Source organism: Pygocentrus nattereri, chromosome 20 (assembly GCF_015220715.1).
Source record: "Pygocentrus nattereri isolate fPygNat1 chromosome 20, fPygNat1.pri, whole genome shotgun sequence".
NCBI lineage: Eukaryota > Metazoa > Chordata > Actinopteri > Characiformes > Serrasalmidae > Pygocentrus > Pygocentrus nattereri.
The window spans coordinates 18,156,154-18,181,282 of NC_051230.1; the positions used below are offsets into that span (position 1 = coordinate 18,156,154).

At 39.8% G+C, this 25,129-nt stretch overlaps 1 protein-coding gene across 5 annotated transcripts in view; it reads left to right on the plus strand.

Moving 5' to 3' along the window:
• Positions 1-24,743, plus strand: part of rhobtb4 (Rho related BTB domain containing 4) — a 67,414-nt gene extending 42,671 nt beyond the window's left edge. For 4 of the 5 annotated variants that reach the window (XM_017695546.2, XM_017695547.2, XM_037531336.1 and 1 more), the window contains 7 exons: positions 76-877; positions 2,963-3,182; positions 6,457-6,575; positions 14,912-15,062; positions 16,437-16,525; positions 16,800-16,905; positions 17,815-17,996. In XM_017695546.2, coding sequence (XP_017551035.1) covers positions 76-877; positions 2,963-3,182; positions 6,457-6,575; positions 14,912-15,062; positions 16,437-16,525; positions 16,800-16,905; positions 17,815-17,996 — 1,669 coding nt within the window. Of the gene's footprint in view, positions 1-75; positions 878-2,962; positions 3,183-6,456; positions 6,576-14,911; positions 15,063-16,436; positions 16,526-16,799; positions 16,906-17,814 lie in introns of all 5 variants that reach the window. The other variant, XM_017695545.2, reaches the window with a different exon arrangement.
• The last annotated feature ends 386 nt before the right edge of the window (positions 24,744-25,129 follow it).

Here is a 25,129-nt window from a genome sequence, read left to right on the forward strand (position 1 = left end):
TAGTGTTAGCATTTGAGCATTTGTTGTGATGCATTGGATTTTGCCATTCATAAAATATTTTGCTCTCTCCTTCAGACCCATAAAACCCACAGACATACTTCCACCAGAGCGAGGCCATGAGGTGGCTAAAGAACTGGGCGTGCCCTACTACGAGACTAGTATTGTCGCTCAGTTTGGCGTCAAGGACGTCTTCGACAATGCCATCCGCGCTGCCCTCATTTCCCGCCGCCACCTCCAGTTCTGGAAATCTCATTTAAAGAAAGTCCAGCGCCCTCTCCTCCAGGCCCCCTTTCTGCCCCCCAGACCGCCTCGGCCTGTAGTGGGCATCCCTGATCCCCCGCCCATGGATGGAGAAGGCCCCGACTCTCTGTTCTGCCAGCCCCTGTGTGCAGATGTGCTTTTCCTCCTTCAGGGTGGTGCCACTCGTGTTTTCGCTCATAAGGTCTATCTGGCTACTTCCTGCTCCAAGTTCTATGACCTGTTCACTATGGACCTCGGAGATGCTGAGGAGGATAAAGATGGAGAGGACACCCTGGAGGGGAGCGAGGAAGAGGAGCAAAGTCGAATAGGAGCCAAAGAGCAAGCAGGACGCACCAAGAGCCTGGACATCGATAAAGATGGTGAGGGAGGCACCAGGGGTCCCAAGAGACCACTCCTGCTGGAACAGGGCTCACTGAGGACTTCCCAAAGTGATAATGCCCTGCCGGCCAGGAGCCAATGCACCATGGGTCCCCTGGGAGCCGGTCGCGCCCTTCTGGGATGGGGCCGGGGGTTCCTTGGTGTGTACCTAGAAAGAGTGGATGATCCAGTAACTGGTCGGCCAAGACTCATGACGGTCGTTTCCATGGATGAACTCATTCAGGAGGCATCTTTCCGGGTGAGTACACATTGAACTCAGGAACTCAGTAGTTAGTGTGTTACATTTCCAGTTCTGAAGGGCCACAGTGCTTTTTTTTGTTCTGCTTAAATAAACCTAAGTTGACTTAGGTGATAGTTGGATAATTTACATGTCCATGCTTTGCCCACAAATGAATCTTTCTTATTACTTCGGGTTGTATGCAGACTGAAGGAAAAAGTGTCCCATTACCTTCTTAATGTGGCCAATATATCTGATATCAGTCAGAACAGATCACACTCCTGAACTGACATACAAAAGAACATAGCATGCTCATCCAACAAACACAGCTGTCCTCCACCTTAAGATTAATAGACTCAGAATGAGCAGTGTGAACTGCTACTTTAAACTTCAAAGACAAACAGCAGACACTAAATCAGACCACATTTAACAAAGTTTAGAGAAAAGAGTAAAAATGTTGCATTTCTGTGCTTGTTTTATTTGTGGAAGCTGATCAAGTGCAGAAAGGAGGTTCAGTTTCTTTAATTTACTTTCCGTGAAAAAGAGTGCTAGCAAAGGGGTGCAAATTTAATGCCAAAACTACAATACGCAGTGTGGTGTAAAAATTTTAGAAAAAACCTTAGAAAAACACTAATATTAGAATAAATGCAAATAACAATAATGCAAGCAATTAGGTATTATTTGTAGTCATCATCCAGGTCATCCAGGAATTTAACAAGTCTCTGTTATGGCTGGGGGTGTTGAAGATAAATCTGGACCCAATCGCAAGATATCAACTTATTTATTTAAAAGAAGAAATGTGGTTACGTTTTTACTGCAATTGTGTTTCTATGCATTTATTCTCATGATATATGGTGTTTCCACAAAAACCAACACACTTTTTCATGATATAAATGGTTTTAAATAATGTGCTTATATGCTTTATAAGTCTTCTGCACGGTACTGTATTCTGGATAAAGACTTGAATTGTGTGGTTGTATATATTTGTACTACATGATGAAAGAGTAGAATGAGTAAAGGAGTAGAGTGTGGTCAGTTCTGGGAAAGATAACTGGAAGACAAACCCAGTATTATGTAAAACCCATAATTAGCAAAAAATCTAATTACAAGCTTTCTGGTGAAGAGGGACATTTTTAAAAGTGATCAGATGGTAGATCATACATTTTCTTAAAGTAGGGGAGAGGGGTCTTAGCCTGCTGTGCTGCAGTAAGGCTGAATCCATGTGGTCTGTTTGGACACACAAGAAAGGAGATGGGCTTTGAAGTATGCTTTTAATTTGCTGACTGAATTCCTACTACATTTTAATTTTACACAATAATGGAAAAACTTTTTGTATCAAACTGAATGCATAAAGTCAAACAAGAATAGTTGGCATTAAGTTGTATATAATTTTTAGTTCTGAAACTTAACTAAATGTTGGGTTTCAAACTCAGTTCACTTAAACATTTCCCTGCAGCTCACTTAAGGTAAAAGAGTAAACTCAAGACCACAATTCACTGATGATGTTTTGTGCAAATAACCACAAGCCTGTTTACTTTTTTATTTTTGGGGGAGGGGGAGGAGGGGGGTGCTGCTGAGAAGACCAGCTGAGAAGATTTTTGAGGCTTGAGGCTTGAATGCTAAATGTGCACCAGACTGACACTTAGTTGTCTCATTTTTATGTTCACAGCATGTCTGGTTGCTTCTGTTTGGTCTCACTCATCTACAGCTCCAAGTTATCGGGTTAAGCTTTCCCATTTAAAACTTAAGGCAACGTTGATTACATAGGCTACAATAAAAATTGTGATTTTGGTACAAAAACAACCCTGTTTTATGTATCATCTGTATCAGTATTTCCATATTGGTGCATCCCTGTTTTTTAGCCTGTCTGTATCTGTCTTATTTAAATAAGTAAATTTAATATGGCCGTCCCTCTGAGTGTTATCCAGCAAAGTTAAACAACCCTAACCAGACTATTAGGGCAAATACAATTGTAGTTTGGTTAAAGTTTGACTGGTCTGTCGCTTTGGATCAGAAGGCCTACGCCTGGGCGTGCTTGTCTAGTTTGTTGCGTTTTAAAGTGAATAGTTTTACATTTGATAGCAGTGCTCTTTCTTTTTTGCTCAGGCCGTGCTGCAGTACCTGTACACAGGTCATCTGGACGAGGGCCGGAGTGACCTGATGCAGGTCGCCACCATTGCCGAACTGTTGGAAGTGTTTGATCTGCGCATGATGGTGGCCAACGTGCTGAACCGTGAGAGCTTCATGAACCAGGAAATCACCAAAGCCTTCCATGTGCGCCGGGCCAACCGCATCAAAGAGTGCCTGTGTAAGGGCACTTTCGCTGGTAGGCAACCAATGTTTCTCCAGTCTCATTAATCCACCTACTTAATTCAGTGCTTGCCTGCTGTTATTATGGATGTTACTGCCCGTCATGGTAGGAGGAGTTAAGCTACATAAACAGCAGTTATATACTGTAACTGAGTTTATGTCATACTATCTTCCAGTAGCCTACAATCATGAAGCACTGCAGTGTGTGGATTGGAGGTTCGGTGTCATTTTCATCCTAGTTAATAAGTGCATTATATGCAAAATAAGTTCACGTGTGGAACTTGCAGTTCTATTTCCAGTTCCTATATTATATGGAATTTGAATAGAACTGCTTATAATGCAGGGTTGCTGGTAATGTCTTTTTACTCTGTTCTGTTCCTCTCTTTTCCATAAAATGAAGCTTTTGTTCTAGTACATTGTGAGAGGTTATTTTATTTGTCATGTGAATATGTCTGATCCATGTGTGATCCGTGTACATGTGTTTTTGTCTTGTGACAAATTGCTTAATGTTTGTGGTGGTCATGTCTCGTGTTTTGTGTGCATGCTATTTGTAGAAATGACTAATCACCCAGCTTTTTCTGTCACTGTGCCATTTTCTTCTATATTACAAGTGCTATTACTAACCTTTCATAGTCTTTCTTCTAGAGATGCTTCCTCCTTTTTCACTTTAGAAACTGAACACTGTCAATGGTGGCTAATGGAAACTTTGATTGGAAGGGCACCAGAAAGAGAGAACACAATGATGGCTCAAAAGTAGGTTAGTGGTAAACTAAATAAGCACCCCCAAAGTGGTCTGGGAGTGCTTGTTTAGTTTGGTGCATTTCATTGTGAATTAGTTATCATTTAGCGTTTAGAATTTTTGGCTACATAGAACAACCAAATTCAACGTATTATGTTTTGGAGAGTTAGTGGTCAGAGCGTTTGTTTTTCAAGAAATAATTATTTATTTATTTGGAAAAAATTACTTAATTAACGTCAATTTTTTAATGGCAGTTTTTCAGATAAATTGGCATAGTTTTAAAAGATGACACTGCATTTTACCAGTTACCTAACAGTTGTTGTTTGAAGTCTAGCTTTGTACATCAGGATGGAGTGAAACCTGCCTATACTTACTAGGATCCAACTGATGTGAAAATTAGTGACAGATAGCGATACTGCTTATAAGAGGCAAAAACATTTGGTAACGAATAACATTGTCTCTCTCTCTCTCTCTCTCTCTCTCTCTCTCTCTCTCTATATATATATATATATATATATATAGAGAGAGAGAGAGAGAGAGAGATTTTAGATTTTTTTTACTCCAATATTATAATTTTCCTGAAGGATATTATTTTCAGTTTTCAATTATATCATATAAATAAATCACAGAAACCCCTCAGTCTTGAATAGTAGTTAGATTATAGTAACATATATTGTACTACTGGGGGCAGAGATATCCAGAATTATTTTAGATTTTTTTTTCTGTTAATTGCCTGCTATTTTTCTTATTTTTTGCTTCATTCTTTTCATAGAATTTTTTTTATGTATTTATATTTTTTACATAACATTGATAATGTCTATATAACGTCATATTGCAAAGGATAGGCTAGAGATATTTTAATTACCAGTAATGTTGCACCCAAAAAAGCCATATTATAAGCTATATTGTTGCAAATACCAGAAGAAATAGCTCATCAGTATTAGTTGATGTATCAGTTGGACTCTGGTTAGTGGTGGGTGATATGATTATAATATCACAGTATTCAAGATATTTGCGTGATACATGATTTGCATTCTAATATTTTATTCTGTGATTTGGAAATTGGAACTGACAGAACCTGTAGTGCCACATATGAAAATACAGGGTGGGCCATTTATATGGATACACCCAAATAAATTGGGAATGGTTGGTGATATTAACTTCCTGTTTGTGGCACATTAGTATTTGGGAGGGGGAAAACTTTTCAAGGTGGGTGGTGACCATGGTGGCCATTTTGAAGTCGGTCATTTTGGATCCAACTCTAGTTTTTTCAATGGGAAGAGCGTCGTGTGACGTCAGACTTACTGAGAATTTCACAGGAAAAACAATGGTGTGCTTGGTTTTAACGTAACTTTATTCTTTCATGAGTTATTTACAAGTTTCTGACCACTTATAAAATGTGTTCAAAGTGCTGCCCATTGTGTTGGATTATCAATGCAGCCCTCTTCTCCCACTCTTCACACACTGATAGCAACACTGCAGAAGAAATGCTAGCACAGGCTTCCAGTATCCGTAGTTTCAGGTGCTGCACATCTCGTATCTTCACAGCATAGACAACTGCCTTCAGATGACCCCAAAGATAAAAGTCTAAGGGGGTCAGATCGGGAGACCTTGGAGGCCATTCAACTGGCCCACGATGATCAATGCACTTTGGAAGCTGGCACGTTCCCTGAGTTTTTCCAGCAAGATGGTGCACTACCACATTATGGGTGTCAGGTCCGAGCATTCCTAGATGAGCAGTTTCCTGGAAAGTGGATTGGGCACAATGGGCAGCACTTTGAACACATTTTAAAAATAAGTGGTCAGAAACTTGTAAATAACTCATGAAAGAATAACGTTAAAACCAAGCACACCATTGTTTTTCCTGTGAAATTCTCAATAAGTTTGATGTGTCACACGACGCTCTTCCCATTGAAAAAACTAGAGTTGGATCCAAAATGACCGACTTCAAAACGGCCGCCATGGTCACCACCCACCTTGAAAAGTTTTCCCCCTCCCATAAACTAATGTGCCACAAACAGGAAGTTAATATCACCAACCATTCCCATTTTATTTGGTTGTAGCCATATAAATGGCCCACCCTGTACTACAACAACTACAACAACAACAACAACAACAACAACAATAATAATAACAATAATAATAATAATAATAAACCTACAACAGCTGATTTTTTTATTCAGTGTTTTGCAAAGTGCACTGCATAAAATCCAGATAAACAGGAATAATTATACTAAATTTGTAATGAAAATTAGTTTAGTCTGTGTTCTTTAAGATTAGACTGAGGTTTCTTTTTGATTAGATTGAGGTTTCTGCTGAGATTGGGCCACTCTTACAAACTTACTTTCTTCTTATTCACCCCAGTTACCGGGCCCTTCCTCACTGTTTCTGTCTTCTTATAAGCCCTGTCTATCTGTCTATTTATTATTTGTTTGTCTGTCTATTTGTCTCTCCGTCTGTCTCTCTGTGTTTGTCTGTTTGTCTTCCCCCTTCTGTAGCCCCGACTCTGTGACACACGCCAAGCTGTGTGCTCTTTTCCGACTGGTTTTAGATGTGGTGTTCCAACTGGACGATGGGTACCTGCCTGCCCACAAGCCTCTGCTCATCTCTAGCTGTGACTGGATGGCGGCCATGTTCCGTGGGTCTTTCATGGAGAGCTACATTGAGGAAGTAAGTAAAGGCATAAACAGGATTTATCATTATGTTTCATATCAATGGTAGATTTCTATACATCATGACTCAGTAAATTATTGTCAGCTGCTACAAAAGCTAAGCAAACATCAGTGGACTTGGCCACTTAAATGGCCAGGACTTGTCAGGTTCACACTTCCAGGTTCAAATTCCACCAGTTTGCTTTGTTTTACTTCTAGTTTCTGAATGATAAGCTTTAGGATGTAGAAAATCTGGGATTTTCAGATGTAAACTGCCATTAAGGGCCAATTTCCCTAACCCAGATTAAGCCCAAGCCTAGACTACATAGGATTTTTAGTGCTAAAATGCCATTTGCATTGCAACTTAGTCCAAAACTATGATTAATCCTTGTCTACAAAACAGCTCTAAATGTCCCTGTATTTAACATCCATAGAAATTTGACCAGATTGATTTCAACCATCAACCACCAAAGTTTTCGTAGCTTGAATTTGATTGAACATTTCAGTAAAACCACTGATTTGCCAAGGCCATCCTGATCCTGGATCAGCATTCCCAGAGGCTCTATGAGAACTGGCACAGGTAGTCAAAACTAGGCCGCCACCACGGCAACCTGACCCACATTGCAGTTCCAGCAGCGGGAGACCATCACATCCATATGGATGAGTGATCCAGCCTGCTGGACTTAGCAGCCCTCTGAGGAGAGCACTTGGGCTCGTAAGCCCTGCAAAACAGTTCGGAATGAGCAAGAAGAGATCACAGGCCAGTGGGAACATGAACACCAGCGCACACACGCAGTCAGCTTCTCACTGAGAGATATCTGCTTTATGTCTGTGTTCCTGAAAGTCTGAGTTTTTGAGAGGAGGAATGAAAAGTGTCTGGATCGTGTCTGAACTTGTCTGTCTTGGAGGTCTAGAAGCACTGCTGAGAGCGTTAAGGAGCAGCGCTATGATTGAAGTTGTAGCAGGCCTTCAGGGAGTATAGAATTCTCTGGAGGATTGCGTTGCCAGTGGATTGTGGTCCCTGATCAGAAGCATTCAAAGGCACTGTTGCATGAGACTGTGGATTTCACTATTATTAACACACATAGCAAAAAACCTGCCTTGTCCTCTTTCTGTGGTATCTTTAGAGAACCCATTTCCTTTTGTAGGCTGTGTCACTACCATTGCTCAGTTTATGGCCTCTCTGTATAATGACTCAAAGAAAATGAGGAGAATGAAAATAGCTGGAAACTCACATATGAAAAAAATTCTAGTGATGCATTGGTGCAATCTCTGCTTATGTTCAGTTTTAGCTGAGCCTTGTGCCTTCTGGCCAGGTGCTTCTAGGAAACATAATTTGCCACGGAGTGCCACTCAGCAGGGGCTACTCAGTTTTCTCCATGAGCTGATGGAATACGAAGTCAAGTCTAGCTATAGTGGTGATGATGAGTATTGTGCATGGTCTCCGAACGGAGCTGAGGTTTTTAGAGGTGCTGTAGCATGAGAGGAAGTGGATTCAGTCTTTTCCTCACCATGTAGGATCATGTGACACTTTACTGTAAAACAAGGTTCATTAGATTACATGACACCTACATAAGCCCCTTATGACTATCATAAACATTTATATACATTTATAAACACTTATTCCAATAGCCATCATTTATCAAAGTTTGTATTTACCAACATTGATCTTGAAATAACATCTTAAGTCAGGTGACATTTATTTTGACCAGGGATTTGCATAGGTACTTGATTGCTCAGTTAACTGTTTAAGGTGCCAGTATTAGTACTCCATTTCAGTTAAGGCAGATGAAGACAATATTAAGACTAAACATTCATAAACACTAACTTTATGTTTTAATAGCACAATGAAATATTATGCTTTTGCTTGTATTTGTGAAGTATATGTTGCTACTTCGCCACTCCCAAAGTAACTGTGCTAATTACTTTGTCTGATGTTAGCTAGGTCCAGAAACAGTGGAAATATGTTTCTCCAACAAACTAACATGTTGGCACATTGTCCATTGAGAAGAACGTACCTTGTGTATGACAACAAGTCCTCATCAGCATCCAGTGTTGTACCAGTTAGCTGTAGTTTTAGCTCACATCTGCAGATGCAGCATACGTTACTAAGTCAACAAAAAAAAACACCAATTGCTGATCATTTTTTTGTTCTACTTCTTTTAACGCCAGTGCTACAAAAGATTACATCTCCAGCTCCAGCCATATGTTTATTTTGGCTGAAGTCATGATAAGCATATGTAGTAGTAGCCTGTGTGTTAGAAAAGTAGAAGTTAGATAGGATTAATATGGATAGATTCACAGTCCAGTTTGATCTATGATTCTGAGTTTATGTTTTCACAATTAATGTTGAACAACCTACTAATGAGACTAGAGCTGGGAAATGGTACCCCTGGAGCTGAAAGTGAAGTGTATGAAACTAAAAACAAGGGCGCATAAGTTAACAGAATGTCCACAATCCACATTGGCACGTTTTTGCTTAGTGACGTGATGTTTTATCACTTCAAAAAGACTTCAAGCTGTCTTTTTTGTTTTCAGTTTTCAAAACAATAATGTAATTTATCCATTCTGTGTGACTACACATCTTGATTAGATATGAATACTGTATTTACAGAAAGCAAGGCACCATAATAACAGGACCTCAAACTCTATGAGGTGGCCTCAATATGACCTTCATGTGTTTTTGTCTGGTGCATCGTTGAGACTACGTTAACAGGAAGTCTGCATGCACTGTTGTTTCCTGAGCTATAACAACACAACTCACTTCCTCCCTGAACCTTTTTTTTTGGAAATGAGCCATATTCTATGTGAGGCATGCAGCTAGGCCTAGGCCATAATGTTGTGTAATGGCTAAAGTTAGCTCTATAATGGCCTTTTCAGTCATTGTTTTTCCTATATTGGAAGCAGTGACCTCTAGTAACATATACGGCTTGCATATCACATTCAGCTTGGCCTCGACAGGCTCGATACAGATCAGCATTGCCCACATATGAAAATGATCTCTCATGAATTTAGCATCATGATTTTTTAATTTAAAACTATTAGTCAGGTAAGGTTTCACTGTATTCTGTTCTGAAGCGTCTCACATGCACATACTCTATCCAGGTCAGTATTCCCAGCACATGCTCTCCTGTTTCCTTGGACAACCAGCTGTCAGCTCGAATTCTAGAAAGATGAACTCCTCAAGGGCAGGGCCCCAGGACCAGACCAGCCCGAATGAGATGGTGGAGGATCTTGAGGCATCCTGACCCATTGAACGGCAAGAGAATAGGATCGCCATGTATAGCATTACAGGCATTACAGAGAGCTTACCTTACAATGAGACCAAGAGCTTGTGCAAGAAATAAGATGCTGGCTGCTTTTTTATTCTTACAGCATTGGCTGGGATTACACCTAAAGAGCAGTGCAAGGTGGTAGAGAACAGAAGAACCTTGTGCCATTTGACAAATGTTTGATCCATGAATGAAATTGAAATATGTTAAATATTGAATATATTTAAATTAGTCAAGTTGAAAAATAACTTTCTCACTGTAGAATACACAACGTTCAGTAGCCAATGGCTGCTCTCAATCCTGGTCCTGGAGATCTACCACACTGGAGAGTTCAGATCAAACACACCTGGCTCTCATATTCAGATACGTCTGAAGGCCTTCATTATTTGGAGCAGGTGTGTTTGATTAGAGGTGGAACTAAGCTGGTAGATCTCCAGGACCAGGATTGGGCGCCCCTGCAATAGCTGTACAATTTATAATGTTTTAGCCTACCTCCAGTTATTACCAGGCAATTAGTCTTTGAGAAAGCTTTATGAACTATTAGATGCAAATTTTGAAAAAATGTCATGGCCAGTGATGGACTATTAGGATCCGACAGTTAATTGGTTAAAATGGCTATTTATGGATCAGCAATCTGATTGGCTGAGCTATTCAATGGCATTGTAAAGTAATTGATACTCATAGACTTATGAGTGCACACACCAACTGAATTGCTAAGATCTTAAAATATGTTTCTTTCTGTGGTCTGTGGAATGTAGTCATGAAAGGGGGTGCTAGACACAAGCATGTATATTAAGTAAACACCACCAACCCGTATTAAACATACTCTACATAAGAACCAAGGGGCTCAAAACTACCATGTTCATGATGATAGGACCAAAAACCTTTGACAAAAATTTGACAAAATAGTTAAAAAGTACAATGATAGGCTACTGCAGGGGTTCTACCAGCTTAGTTCCATCTCTAATCAACTCAAATGATAAATCTGTCAATTCAAATAGGACTAGCTGTTTAAGTTGTTTTTTTTAACCTTTGTTGGCTCTTCAGGCGGGCTCTCTTTTAGCGCTGTGTTTAGCCAGGCACTCTGACAAATAACTGCTTTTATTCACATCTCTGGGATGGACTGCACACTAGTCAATAACAGTGACGTGAAACCAGACGTAGACACTCAGCAGGACTTACTTTGAGCCTCACACTGTCTGTCTGGCACAAGCCAGTGTGGCAACTGGCTGCAGCGAATGAAGCACTATTTTTAGAATTGGTTTGAATAGATCTAGGCCTTGTCGCTGTCTGTGTGGTAAGCATAGCGCAGTTGTGTAACTGGACATATTGCCGCTCAGAGGCCTAAAGAGCTGCAACTATTTAGAAGCACCACTTAGTTCAACAGTAGTCACCAATAAATGGAGCTCAGACAAAAGGTGCACTCAAGTGGTCTCAAAATGGAATAGAAAAACAGTTTATAATCGGCACAGTGTGCCTTCTTTGTGATATCAACAATCCCAGGCTGTGTTACTGTTCTAGTTCTATGCAGAAATGTGCTAGGATTTTTGAAGTGCAGCTGTGTTGGGCAACACGTGCTTTTCACACTGGACTGAGCTATATTTAATGACCTCACAACACCCTGGCACATCTGTGCCACTTCTCCTTTCTTAGCTATTTATAAGTCCTCTCTTATTTCATTTTTGGCAACACTGGAAACATAAGTGCAGGCTGGAGCAAGTCATGGTGACTGATTCTCAAGGCAGTGACTGTGATGCAGAACTAAATATGATTCAAATATAGTTGATTATATTTGAGAATTACGTCAGCACCAGTAAACGTGAGGATATCACTTCTAAAGGCTTCAAAAAACAGTTGAATGCCTTTTAAATTGCCCGTATACTTTATTTCTTTTGAATTGTATCATTACACCTTGAGGTCTGCGCATGTTCATGTGGGTTTATGTACTGTCATAATTCAGTTTTACTTGACCATTTTCCAACCACGCTTTATCTCTTAGAATTAAACAAGCTGTTTTTGTCAATGTGCCATTAAGACAAATATATTTAAATGACCTCTCTTCTGATTGGCTGCCACAACAAATCAGCATTACATCAGAACAACAGTTTTAGTTCCAGCTCATTTCCCACATGCTTGAGAATCCGTAGGTAAAATGAACAGTTAAAGCAAAAGTTAAAATGTTATGATTTAGTAGTCTTTTTTAGTCATTTTATGTTGCTCTAAATCATCAGATTTTACCATATAGGCTGTTATGAAATATGCACTGTACTGTTGTATTGCGTTTATGAAACACTAGGCTGAAACACTCCTTTTAACTTCAGCATGAATGGACGGGGCTAAATTACTGTAGACTGAACAGATAGGTATTTCTGAATGCTTCATGACATCGCAAAAGCAATGAATTCAAAGCAGTCTCTATCTCTGTGGGTGGTGCATCTGAGGCCAGTGCTGCTGTTATGATAAATGATATCTAAGGCTACTTTAGTAAGTGCCAGGCAATTTCTGATTAAATGTAGAGCTTGTGTATCTCTTTCTGTTGGTTACACTTTGTGTGACTGCTTGCGCTGTGAACATACGGCCGATGCTCAGGCGTTGAAATGCTTCTCGGAAACAGCATGCATGTGACAGCATAGTTGATTAGCATGAGAGGAAGCTCAGCTGTGAGAACCTGTCAGATGAAGTGAATAAAAAGATGGTGGTCAAGAAGAATATGATTTCTATATATGATGTAGACTGTGGGTAGACTGTATGCAATGTAGGCAATCTAGTTTTTTTCATTGTTTTAACTATCCCTTTTGACTTGATTTCTTCATTCTGCTGTTTAATTTTTGATTCTTGTTCTTTTTTTCTTCTGTTACATTTCGCTCAGGCCTGAAACAAAATTTGTAACACCCATTGAGTCCATGCAAACCAATGGGTTTCCAGGTCAAACCTTCAGTAATAAATATGGCACTGGGTACTATGTTAAATGTTCTGTTAATAGCTATCACAGCTTATAGGTCAAAGCTCAAGAGGTTGCATACATCATTATCCTTTTAAAGTATTTCCATATCATGGTGTTACATCTTTGACAGGAAGCTACCAGCTGTGTTCCTGGTTTACATCTTAACTCTGCCCTTTAGTCCAATTAGAGGTCGCAGTCAGACTGACATTCTGCTAATTGGTCCAGAGTCAGGCAGGTGTGGGACACCCCTGAGGCTTCAGAAGGACCCCTGAGTCGTTATGCCAACTTGCCCTCTCAGACCATTGGAATTTAACCCAGTCTACTTTTGTGCAAGCCACGTTCAGATATTTGGATTTATAAGTACTATACCTGAGCCAGTTGGCTTAAAGAGCTGTTCCTTAAAGAGGCATTCCAGCTGAAAATGATCATTTGATTTCATGTTCTATAGTGTTCTGTAGTGCAGCATTGCCTCCCTCAGCCTCATCGGTTTATGATTTCATGATTGTGTGTCATTTTGTGTCTACTCACTACAATACCCAGCATGTATCACATACATATATATATCATACAACCACAGGGACAAAAATATCCTGACTGCTAGCACAGGCACTAATAAATAGAAATGTCATATTAGATTCTAAGATAAAGAAAAAGAAAACATTTCAAGAAGCCGTCCCTGTGGCTTCCTCCCACATTTAAGATCATCAGAAGGGGATTTTCATGGTCTGTAAACCAAAAAATCTTCCTCTATAGAATCCTGTGGCAGGAGAGGAGTAGCTATGTTAACAACAGATGTAGTAATGGTTCCATTTTTAATTTTGGTCAGGATGCCCTTTTAATGTTTCCACATGTCAGAGGTATCAATGTGAGCTGTACAATATTTCTTTCACATTTGTTTTCGACAAATAAGATAATAGAATCTGAGTTATTTATGGTATTTGGAGCGGGTCCAGTCATTTATAAAGTCTTTGATGCAGAACAGTTCCAGAGGCGTAATGATGCTGATGCCTTGTTTGGCAAGCCAGTGGTTGTCATTGTGGTGCCAGCAGAAGTAAAGGATGCTTAAGTGTTTCTGGTCCCCGGACTGCTGGGAAGCTCTTGGTCCTCAGGCAGAGGCACTGCCAGAGGCAATTAAACCCTCTGCGTCCTGCTCTTATTCACAGAGAAGCCACTGTTGGGCTTGAGGAAAAGCGACAGCATGAAGAGAAGATTGCCGCAGTTGGATCTGCAGGCCCGGCACTCTTTTTGTCCCCGCTAAAAGCTCCCTCTTAATTCCTTGGCCGTTACTTGGAGCTGGCGGAATAAGCGTGCCTTTGTTTGCACTCTCCTTCAAGCCAAAAGCAAGAGCACCGGAAAAAAAGCCCTCCTCCCTTTGACCTTTGGGCTATGTGGTTTTGGGAATGAATGCGATAAAGATATGGGCAGATGATGTCATGTGGTTTCAAGGGGGGCCTGCAGATCTCACCAGTTTAATCCAGATTCACTTGTTTTCCCCTTCCGAAAGAGTAGCTGCAATGTGGGCAAGCTCTGTATTGCGCAGTGTTCTATGCTACTATCTGACAGCGCTATCTGTCTTGTGGGCTGTCATGTTGGCGCTCATGTACGCAGAGGCCAGGTCTCCCATAGCGACAAGCCCACATGGTTATTTGTCCAGAGCTTTGAGTTGAGAGCGCCAATGGTTTCACGCAGTGCTTTTATCTCTTGAAGGATAAAAGACCACTTGCGGAGGCCACTGGCCCTCGCCCTCCCTGCCCTCTCCCCAGGTTTTTTCCTGTGCGAGTCCTTTCCATCACTTATACTTCCCCTAACAGCCCCTATGACCGTTTGCCCACCTATTTCAAGTCCAACAGAGTGCACATGAAGGCCCTCTCTTATGGGCTGGTGCCAGGACCACGCAGGCCTCGATAGGGGAGAGGTGGAAAGCAGATTGCTTCATCACTGGATCAATCTGCCTCTCAAGTTTCCGTATCCTGGAGCTGAGCTATGAATAAACATCCAGCAGCACTGCTTATGAAGTCTCTTCCCAAGGATTTCTTTCATGCATTCACAGTGTCTGCTTTTCTCCTATTGTTCTGCTGAACCTTGTCTGCAGATTTGAGCATTTGAGTAACAGTAGATTTCTTTCTGTCTGATCTTCAGGTGTCCATACCTAACACCAGTACTGCTTGCATGAGAGCCGTGCTGGAATACCTTTACTGTGGCTTGCTGACTCCCTGCCCTGAGCTGGAGCCTATGGACCTCATAATATTAGCCAACCGTCTCTGCCTGCCCCGTCTTGTGGCTCTCACAGGTATTCTGGTTATAAGTCAAATATCTAAAAATCTAGCTAGTTTGTATGGCAGCTATAAAGGCTATAGCAAACTACTATTACACACTTTATCAACGAAGAGAGGCAAGAAATAAACTCTCCTAATATTTAATTGTAATTACTGTTGTCCATTCATGTTGTCTGACCAACAAATTAGGTAAGATTCAATATACTTGTTAAGTGTGAAACTCATTACAGGACACTGTACAGAGAATCTATATAAGTAAAAGTAATGCTAATTACAGTGGGAAGAGACTACAAAAAATCTAAGTCAAAAAGTATCTACACAACCAATAAGGCATAATATTATGACCACCACCTTGTTCCTACACTCATTGTCCATTTTATCAGCTCCACTTATTATATAGGTGCACTTTGTTGCTCTACAATTACAGACTGTAGTCCATCTGTTTCTCTGCATACTTTATCAACCTTTTACCCTGTTCTTCAGTAGTCAGGACACTTCTACCTTGTCAGTTCACCTTGTCAGAGTCAGAGACGATAGCTCACCTGCTGCTGCACAGTTTATGTTGGTCATCCTCTAGTCCTTCATCAGTGGTCACAGGACGCTGTTGGCTGGATATTTTTGGTTGGTGGAATATTCTCAGTCCAGCAATGACACTGAGGTGTTTAAAAACTCTGTCTGATCCACTCAGACCAGCGCAATACATACTAACACACCACCACCACGTCAGTGCTACTGTAGTGCTGAGAATGATCCTCCACCCAAATAGTACCTGCTCTTTGAGGGTCCATGGAGGTTGTGACCATAGAAGAACAGGGTAAAAGGTTGATAAAGTATGCAGAGAAACCGATGGACTACAGTCTGTAATTGTAGAACTACAAAGTGCACCTATATATTAAGTGGAGCTGATAAAATGGACAATGAGCATAGAAACAAGGAGGTGGTCATAATGTTATGCCTGATCAGTGTACAAATACAATGCAAATATGAGTACCAACCTGTGTTTTCTGAGTATGTTGATAATGGTAAAAGTTTTTTGGGGTACTATTTTGCTTTAGAACACTCTAAATGTACCTCTCATTAAGTGTTTCAGGTGTGGTTCTTATCAATACTGTTGTAAACAATTCTGACTTACATTTATCTACAATGGCACATTTTGTGCCAAACCCCTCTGGAGTTATCTTAACAACAAGCATACATTTTGAAATATTAGTGGTTTTCTCCTCTAAGCATTTGTTCATACTGATTTATCCCATTACAGCATGAGATGTTTATAATGCTAATTTTCATTAGATGTATGACTAACTTCAGTCTGTTAATGTAAACTGTCATTCTATGTTGTTTTAAGCTTTAAGGCTTACATATTAACACTGAATCATGGTGGTCCACAGAGCAACATGCTGTTGAAGAACTGTTGCAGTGGGCGGTTAAAGGAGCAGACATTGATGGACAGGTGCTGGCTTACCTAGAGATGGCTCAGGTAATCTATTTAATTTAGGTCTATGGCAAAACAGACTTTATTCAGAGTAGAAAGGCCTGTTATTCTGTTAAACATACTGATTTAAATACTGAAGTAGCTAGGTAACAAAGAGAACACATTAATCCCCTGAATTAGCATTTATTCATAGCTCACTCTAATTCCAGTTCAAAGGATGATCAGTCGTTGCCTTTCAAATGAGCTCCATTGTTGAAAATCGCCATTTGATGCCTTGTGCCAACTCCACTTCATCTTCTTTTCTGTGTATGTTCTATAGTTCCACAATGCCAAACAGCTCTCAGCCTGGTGCCTGCACCACATTTGTACCAACTACAACAGTATCTGTCGCAAGTTCCCCAAAGACATGAAGGCCATGTCACCAGGTACATCTAATATTTGCTGTTTGTCATCCAGGGAATGTTAATTCTTAACCATATCAAATACTTATCTTCAAGTACTTGTCCTCCAAAGGCTCTTTGCCTTTCTTTTATGCGCTGCCATGCAAAGGTCAGAGACCACCCTTTTGTTTGTTTATTTGCCAGTCAGAACCGCCAGTAAGTACAAGTTATTCATTTTTTAGTGTCAGACAAAAACAAAAAACTATTTTATATTTAATGAAAAAATACACAAAATCCTTCAACATATCAAATAAAATAATATTAAATCATCAGTATTTAATTTGTCCACTCTTTTGTGAACCTGTAGCTTTCCCATGCTTTTAGTTTTAAATCCAATGAGTTATAACTGTGTCTTACCAACAACAGCTGTTCTCCAAAGTATCACTCACATTGTTAGCCTCCAGAGAGACTCTAATGTTCTCACAAGCAACTGCCCAAACACACCTTAGCTGCCTTGAGATTAGATGTTAGATAGTCCCCTTGCATAAGGAAGGAGAAAGTCAAAAGCAAATAACTAAATAAACAAGATTTTCCAAAACCAGACTTCAGAAATTATTAAAGAATCAGAAAAGGCTTCTAAGACTAAACTTGAGAAGTGCAGAAAAATATCACTGCATATTTCTTTGAGGAATAGAAAGCAAGTCTCCTGAAGAAATGGAAGGTGTAATAAAGCATGAACACACTTAAGACTGAAAAAGTTTGAATGATATTTGAATGAATATGTTTCCTGCTTTTTTTTCCTACTCTGAAAGATAAATGACTTAATGGCCATTTTGGCTGGACATAAAAGAAATGAAAGTGTGGTCCCTGACATTTGCACACTACTGTTTCTGTCTCTAACTCCAACTTTTTCCCATCCAGTCGTCTGAGTATCTTCTCCCATTTCTCCTACAGAGAACCAGAAGCACTTTGAGAAGCAGCGCTGGCCGCCTGTCTGGTTCCTGAAGGAGGAGGACCGCTACAACCGCTCAAAGAAAGAGCGTGAGCGTGAGGAGGAGATCCTGCGCAAGCAGCACATCAAACGGGGCTGGTGTTTCTGGAGACACCCGTCATCCTCGGCGCCTCACATCTCCTGAAAGTGCGCCCCTGACCAACAGCTCCCACCCCAAATCCCTCGCCCCTTCTCGGCCCTGAGGCATGCAGCCGAATCTGGGGAGCCCCGTGTCCTGTGTCCAGTGTGTGCGTCCTGGCTGCTGGAAGTTAGCCTGGGACTGCTTTGCCTCAGAGCTTCTAATTTCCCTCTTTGAGCCAGGCTTTTAAACAGGCCTAGGGCAAAAAAAGCTGTGGCCTCCTCAAGAGCCTGCAGCATGTCTGTGAAAGGAGAGAAGGTTGAGAGAAAGCGTAGGCTCTTTCTCACTTTTTGTGTTGCGTGATTCACTGTGCTAATTCAGCAAGGTTGGAGGCCTCACCACAGCACCCTGTAGGGAATGTCTTCATGGCAATGATCTGCCTTCAATTCCTAAGACTGTTATTGTTATACAAGAACTACTAAACACATTCTCAAACACATTCTCACCCAGCACCAGGCCTAGGCGCTGGCGCCCAAGTATGTAAAGTGCATGGTACTGTTGCAATGAGCTTCTTCAGTGAAACCTGTATCTGGGGGGAAACAAAAACAACCATGTCCAATGCATACGAGAGCTGCAAAATACCTTACGCTTTGAATGCACCTAACAACTAAAACAGCGGCAGGGATTTGGTTATTCTTCAAACCAGAAAGGTAAATCCTGTGGTTCGTGATTTTTGCCTCAGTACAGAACCACTTTTGCCTATATTCTATATTCTTCGTTTTTGGATCTTCCATAGCCCTGTTTTGGCTCTCCATGCCAATTGTTTTTTGTTTTCCATTGAGGCACTATGTGGGGAAACTCCACTCAAGAATCCTTGTTGCTAGGACTTGTTAATGAAGTAGGCCAGGGGCAGAAACAGAACACTAAATAAACAAGTGGTGCATAGCTCAGGTCATTCACCCAAGAAGGCTCTGACAAAGCACCAAAGAGAGACAACTCGGGCTTGTTCAGATGATGAAAACACCTCACCAAAATACACTAAAGCAGAACAGAAGAAACTTCACGGCAAGTGAGATTTGAATCTAGGGCTTTTTGTAACACTGCCACTGAAGTATTAACAATCACAAATGTCAGTGAAGTTTTATTTATGAATCAGAATTAGTTTTTGACCACTAGCAAGGTTTTTTTCAATTTACTTGCCTTTACATCTCCAAGCCACTAGGGGCACTTTTGCTTCCCGAGTTTACCCCTCTGTGGAACACATTAGTAACTATACAAACAGCAGGTAAATTAAGCTGCAATTCTTGCCTTTTTCCTGATCTCTTTCACCTTTCCACTTGAGAATCCTTTCAAAGATGTTTTCTGGCCTGGTTTTAATTACTCTTACTTCTAATACCTGCCTGATAACCAAAAACTAAGCTGTGATGTTTTTCGTACCCCCCGCCACCCTTCCCCTTGCTAAGAACAATGTTGGCTATCTTCAGTTTTGTCTTCTACCTCTGCAGATAGACAAAGGAAAAATGGATAGAGGGATGAACATGGAGTAGCGCAAAATTCAGTTCATTTGCTGTGTCATTTGATTCACAAAGCTGCAGTGTAAGGCCACACAGCCGGAGCCTCACTTTCCACTTCATGCAGAGAAAAATGGTGCTCAGGATAACTAACCACCACAGTGACAGTATTCATACAACCCAGTTCTTTTCTCCTGATAGTTGTTTCTCTCTTACTACTTGTCTTATATATCCTTTCCTTTTTCCCCATGTGACAATCTTAAGTGAACAACGTTCCTGACTGTTCATGAGCTAAGGACATGTCTCTTTTTTCCAAGAAGCTTTATGGCTTTCAGTTGAAAGGCTTGTAGCAAAATGGAAGGTAGGATTTGTGGTAGTAGCTAATCTGTTCTGCTGAAGTGGTATTATATAATGTAACATAGCTAACTGTAGATATATCTCTCCACTTGGTTCCCCATTGGAAAGTGCATTTTTCGCTCAATGAGCACTTGTCAAACACATTCTTTTGGTTTCTACCTTCCGAGCTAATCGTCTGAAAGGGGTGTTTTTTCAGTTGCCTTTCTGATCAAGAGAGTGAGTGCCTGTGACAGAATGTTTTTATTTTCCTACTCTAATTTAGCATAGAGCCTCTTTGTGTTTTTGGAGTTATTCTTCTGCTTGGGCTGTGTTGAGCAAGGTGCTACATGCTACATTCCTAATGAGGCATGATATGGTAGCGTTTCGCAAGAAAGTTATTTCTGGGAATTTTAGAAGTGATCGTGAACGTAGCAAAATGTTGGGTGAACTTTTTTTTGTGGCACCTTCCTCTATTTCTGGCTTTCTGATTTTTTCACTCCCTCAAGGCTGCACCCAGGTGTCTGTGGCAGCTAGCAGAAGACATGATGCAGAAAGGCTTTCTCCTCTCTGGGGACATGTTGAAATCATCAACAGCTACTGAAATAGATGCGTGAGAGAATCTCACTGGGCCCAGGTGCGAATGAGGCTGATCTTTGGAAAGAAGGAACAAAAAAAGAAAGATCTGCAGCCTGGTGCTAAAACGGTTAGGCTTTGATTTTGACTAAAGGATTTTTCTGGAAACAACAGATGTCAGTAAGGGGGTTCTTGTTCATCTGAAAACAGCACTGTGTAAAAGTCAAGAGACCACTCTTCAATTATTTCATTTACAGTCAAAACGGCTATTAAATACGTTATTTATTTTATTGTATCAGAAAAAAGCAGAAAACATTTAACAGAAAAATATACATGACCACTAAATATAACAACAATATTTTGAGTGATGTGCCACTCTTTATTACAGCTTCAGTTCTTTTCAGGAGCCTTGCATTCAGCTTTTCAGAGAGCTCTGCAAGAAGATTTATCAAGTTCATTCTTGAAGTTGGTTGCATTTTCTGCTTCTCATGGCCCAATAATCTCAAACTCATTCATTGATGTGGAGGTTTGGACTCTGTTCGAAGGACACCACTAGTTTCTTTTTCAATTAGTGAATGTTCTTTTTTGTCCGTTTCATTTTCTCAATAAAAGCTTCTCGACAGCTGCATATCCTTTCAGACTCAGCATTGAGTTGTCTTCTCAGAGTGCAGGAATGTGCAAAAACACCTTTGAATTTTTTCAGATCTCAAGCAAGAGTGGAGCTTCTTTTTTGTCTCTCTCTAAACTGTTTATCTAATGGTGTCAGTTCTGATGGTCTACCAAGTCTCTCATTTTTAGGAAAATATTTTTTCTAAATCTTTTTTCATCACTTTTTAAACTCCAGTTTTTATGGATATTTTTCCCCTTATTATTTTTCTTTGGCTTTCCCCTTGTTTATCCTCTTTTTATTGTATTTTATATCCTGAAAAATGAGTAACTTGTATTTATTTAATGGCCGTTATGACTGGAAATTGAGGGTGAATTACCTAATGCCTCAGTGCTACAAATTTTGCAGGTGGCAGTCGATACATGTAGTGGTACATTTTAGAAGAAAGTTGTTGGCATTCTAGATTTAATGTTACAATGCAGAGTTTTTCTGCAGAGAATAAAATACTAGCTAACATTTTCTTAGCTAAATTGCTATCGGTGCCTCTAATAATGTCAAAGATGAAGCTTTTCAAACTGCAAAGTAAAACTGAGTAGCTCTCACAGACAAATCTATGGTGTTAGCCCCCAGGATGCTGTAGTTTTTGGAGATGGAGTGCTGTGTTGCCTTGGTGGTTTTGGGCTAGACAGCACTTTGATATTTGCTTTCTTTTTGTTTCTTCTTCTTCTTCTTCTTGTATGCCCTTGCACATTTCCTCTCTGATTGGGTCTGCCTTTGATGTGCATGGCATTGACTGTTTCTAAATTTCAGCCTTTTTAAAAACAAATGACATTTTGTAGCATCGTGTGACTTTTCTTCTGTACAATGGTGGACTTTTTAAAAATATTTTTCAGCTTCATGTAGTGCTCAGTGTCCATGGACGAAGGGTCCAAGGTCTTTGTATAGTAACCACATGCTTTATTGTTATGCCTTTGCTAACGTTGGATTTAGGGGATGTGGATTGTGTTGTTATTGTTAGATGGGTAATTTATGTTGTTGGTTTAGGTAAAGGTGTAAGATTTGAGGTGCATTGTTTGGAGACTTGTTCAATAGCACTAACAGCACTAACAACTGACTGGCCCTTGTTCACAGTATAATTACTAAAACTACCTATGCACTTTGGCCCAAATTGTGGAAAAGAAGAACTAAAGATGCGATTTAGAAGTGATTGCCTTGAATCTTACATTGTGGAATTGGTGAGAGATGCACGTTTACAAAAGAAATGTGCACGAGGAATGGTCGCGAAACACGGTTGCATGCGTTCCTGAGTAAAGTTTGTATTACGAATCGGGTATGCACTTTGTCATTAAATAATTATTCTGTCATGAGCCTATGTACAGTATGAACATGTCAAATGAGTGTTACATTTGGGGCAAAAACCCCAAGGACCAGTTATACACTTTTTGTTTTTTTTCATGTCCTTGGTTATATATCTTTTTTTTCCTCCTTTGTCCTCCACAGGTTACAGTACTAATGTTCCATAGGGCTCAGTAGTTTGTCAGCTAAAATAGAAAACTCAAGAGCTGTTCTCTCCTGGAATTACCTGTGCCTTTGATTTTTAAAGGAAAAAAAAATCTCCTGTTGCCTTTCTCAAGAGGGGCCTCTTACAAATGCCTTTAGGTTTTGGATAATTGTAAAGCAGACACATACACTTAAATCAGGCAGCTGACCACTGTATTCCTCCTTCTACTGTCAGTGCCTGTGGACATTATGTAGCAAAGCCTACTGTTTTGTCTTTATGCTGCATTCTTGTCTTTGCGCCTCTTTAAATGGAACGGTTCCTGCTCTCTCTTTGTTTTGCTGAGCTGAGTGGAAACCATGCTTAGGGTGAGAGCTGTGATCATGCTGGTTTGACTGTGGGAGAGGTGGATCTGTGGGACACTCGCACACCCACCTGACAGTATACTCTGTCCAAGGGCGCTGTTGCCCTCTGCAGGCCAGCCATAGGAAAATCTAGCAGAGTTTTTCCTTGTGCTGTTACCCAGAAAATCTGGTAACACTTTACTTCATGACTTACACCGACCTACAAAAACATTTATAAACACTTATTACAGTAGGCATCATTTGGCAAAAAGGTTTGATTATTTCAGGTTTAGATAACATCTGTGTCATGTGACATTGTAGTGCTTGAACAAAAAAAGTGGACATTTTCTGTGGCCCTCAAGTGAGTTTCATTTCATTTCATTATTTATAGTAATAAAGCTGTGTCATAAGGTCAGCATGGGGAAAATGTACTTTCTCTATATTTCAAGAACTTTACATGATACACGTTTTAGTAAGTTGGAACAGACAAAGTAGTTCTACATCTAAAAAGTACAAAGCGTTAACATCCAAATATTTAAATGAAAGATTTGTTCTAAACATTTTACATATTGTGCAGAACTAAATCCAATTAAGTAGGACTATTTATGCTCTCTTTGTAATCAAACATGCAGTTGAGAAGTACTTCAATATCCACAATATGCTCAGAAATGCATAGTCACATATTGTGATGTAACTTATTATGATAAGGATAAATATTGTAATGTTGTATAATATTGTAATGTCACATCGTCAGCATTATGTCACTGTAATATACACTAAGCTATAAAGGTGTTGTAACCTGCTATGTCACTTCATCCCAAAAAGGAAAATAACTTTACATCAAAGTTGACAAGAGCAACCTTTACAAATGATGCCTGTTGGAATAAACCTTCACCAATGTTAATGTAGGTTTATGTCTGTTGTGAAGACAAGCTTATGAACATTACAGTAAAGTGTTATTGAAAGTCACATATACAATGCATTATGCACAAATGAATTTAGGCTTCATGTTATGGTAACATTTCAGTTGTTGATGCACAGAAGCTGGAAGTGCAAAGACTGGCTTCCTCTTGTGCTGCCACGTCCTTTGACTTTGCATAATGAGATCCCAGATTTTTTCCTCCCCACAGATTCTAACAGCCTCAAACTCTCGTTTGATTTAGATTTTTCAAGAGGATTGCTTGTGATTTTTGCTTTTGAACACAAAAAAAAAATTTTTTTTTTTCTAATCCCCCCAAAGCTTTCTTCCACATTTAGCAAAATTAGACGCTTCTTAAAAACCACTTAAGTCCTGCTTGTGTTTCCTAGCCAGTGAACTCCTGAGACAGAGCCAGCCTTTTCTTACAAGATCTACCATAAAGATTAACAATATGCAAAACTAATACAAGCATAACTGATGTACTCTGGTAACCACTCTCACTTTTTGAGGAATTAGCCTTATTTCTCATGCCAATTACAACACATCACAAAACTGCAAAGAGCATTGTCCATTTTCGCATATGGTGAGGCCCTCTGTCTCAAGGCCATCTCAATGTTAGAGAATGGTTAGCAACTGCCTAAAAGGCTGTGATTTGACCCTTCTCCCTTTTTTCTGTTAATACATGACTATTATAACATTATGCACTTTGTGTTAATCTTGGTAAGCTTTTTAAGTTTGTATTTGTTTTTGAGAATTACCATTAATATTCTGAAACAAAAAAATATACAAAAAAGAGCACACATGACACATTAAGGGCTTTTTTTTAAAAAAAAAAAGAAAAACAACAATCCGAATGTTTTTGCTGCTGTTGCAAAAAAAACGTTTTAATGAATCCTTTGTAATACTTTTTGAACCACTGTGATTTGTACAAAATGGAACGAAAAAAGTAGTAAAAAAACTTTGCCGTTTCAGTATTCTAATGTTTGACTTGGCTTTTAATAAATTTAAGTGAACTCTTTGACCAATCTTTGCTTGTTTTTTGATTATTTTGTGATATGTGTGTATAGCATGCAATGACCAGTACAATAGTAATCTGTATATTCACAGTAATTGGCCTCATGACATTTACACATTTTCTGGACAGCAAAAATCATTAATTATGAAGATAAACTTTTGACAAAAAGCACACATTTCTTTCAAAAAGATGTACTAGAGCATGAAGTATTCTTGGGGCGCCACTTCCAAAGACTAACCAATAGAGGGCGTCAAGAGATTAATTTAATGTTGCTTACCAACTGCTTACCTTCCAAACTGCAGAAATTAAGTATGTTTGATGAACTCACGTCCAACTTTCCTGACCAACTTAGCGGTCTTCACTAACATCCTTAACCATTCATTTAGGCTGAAGTCC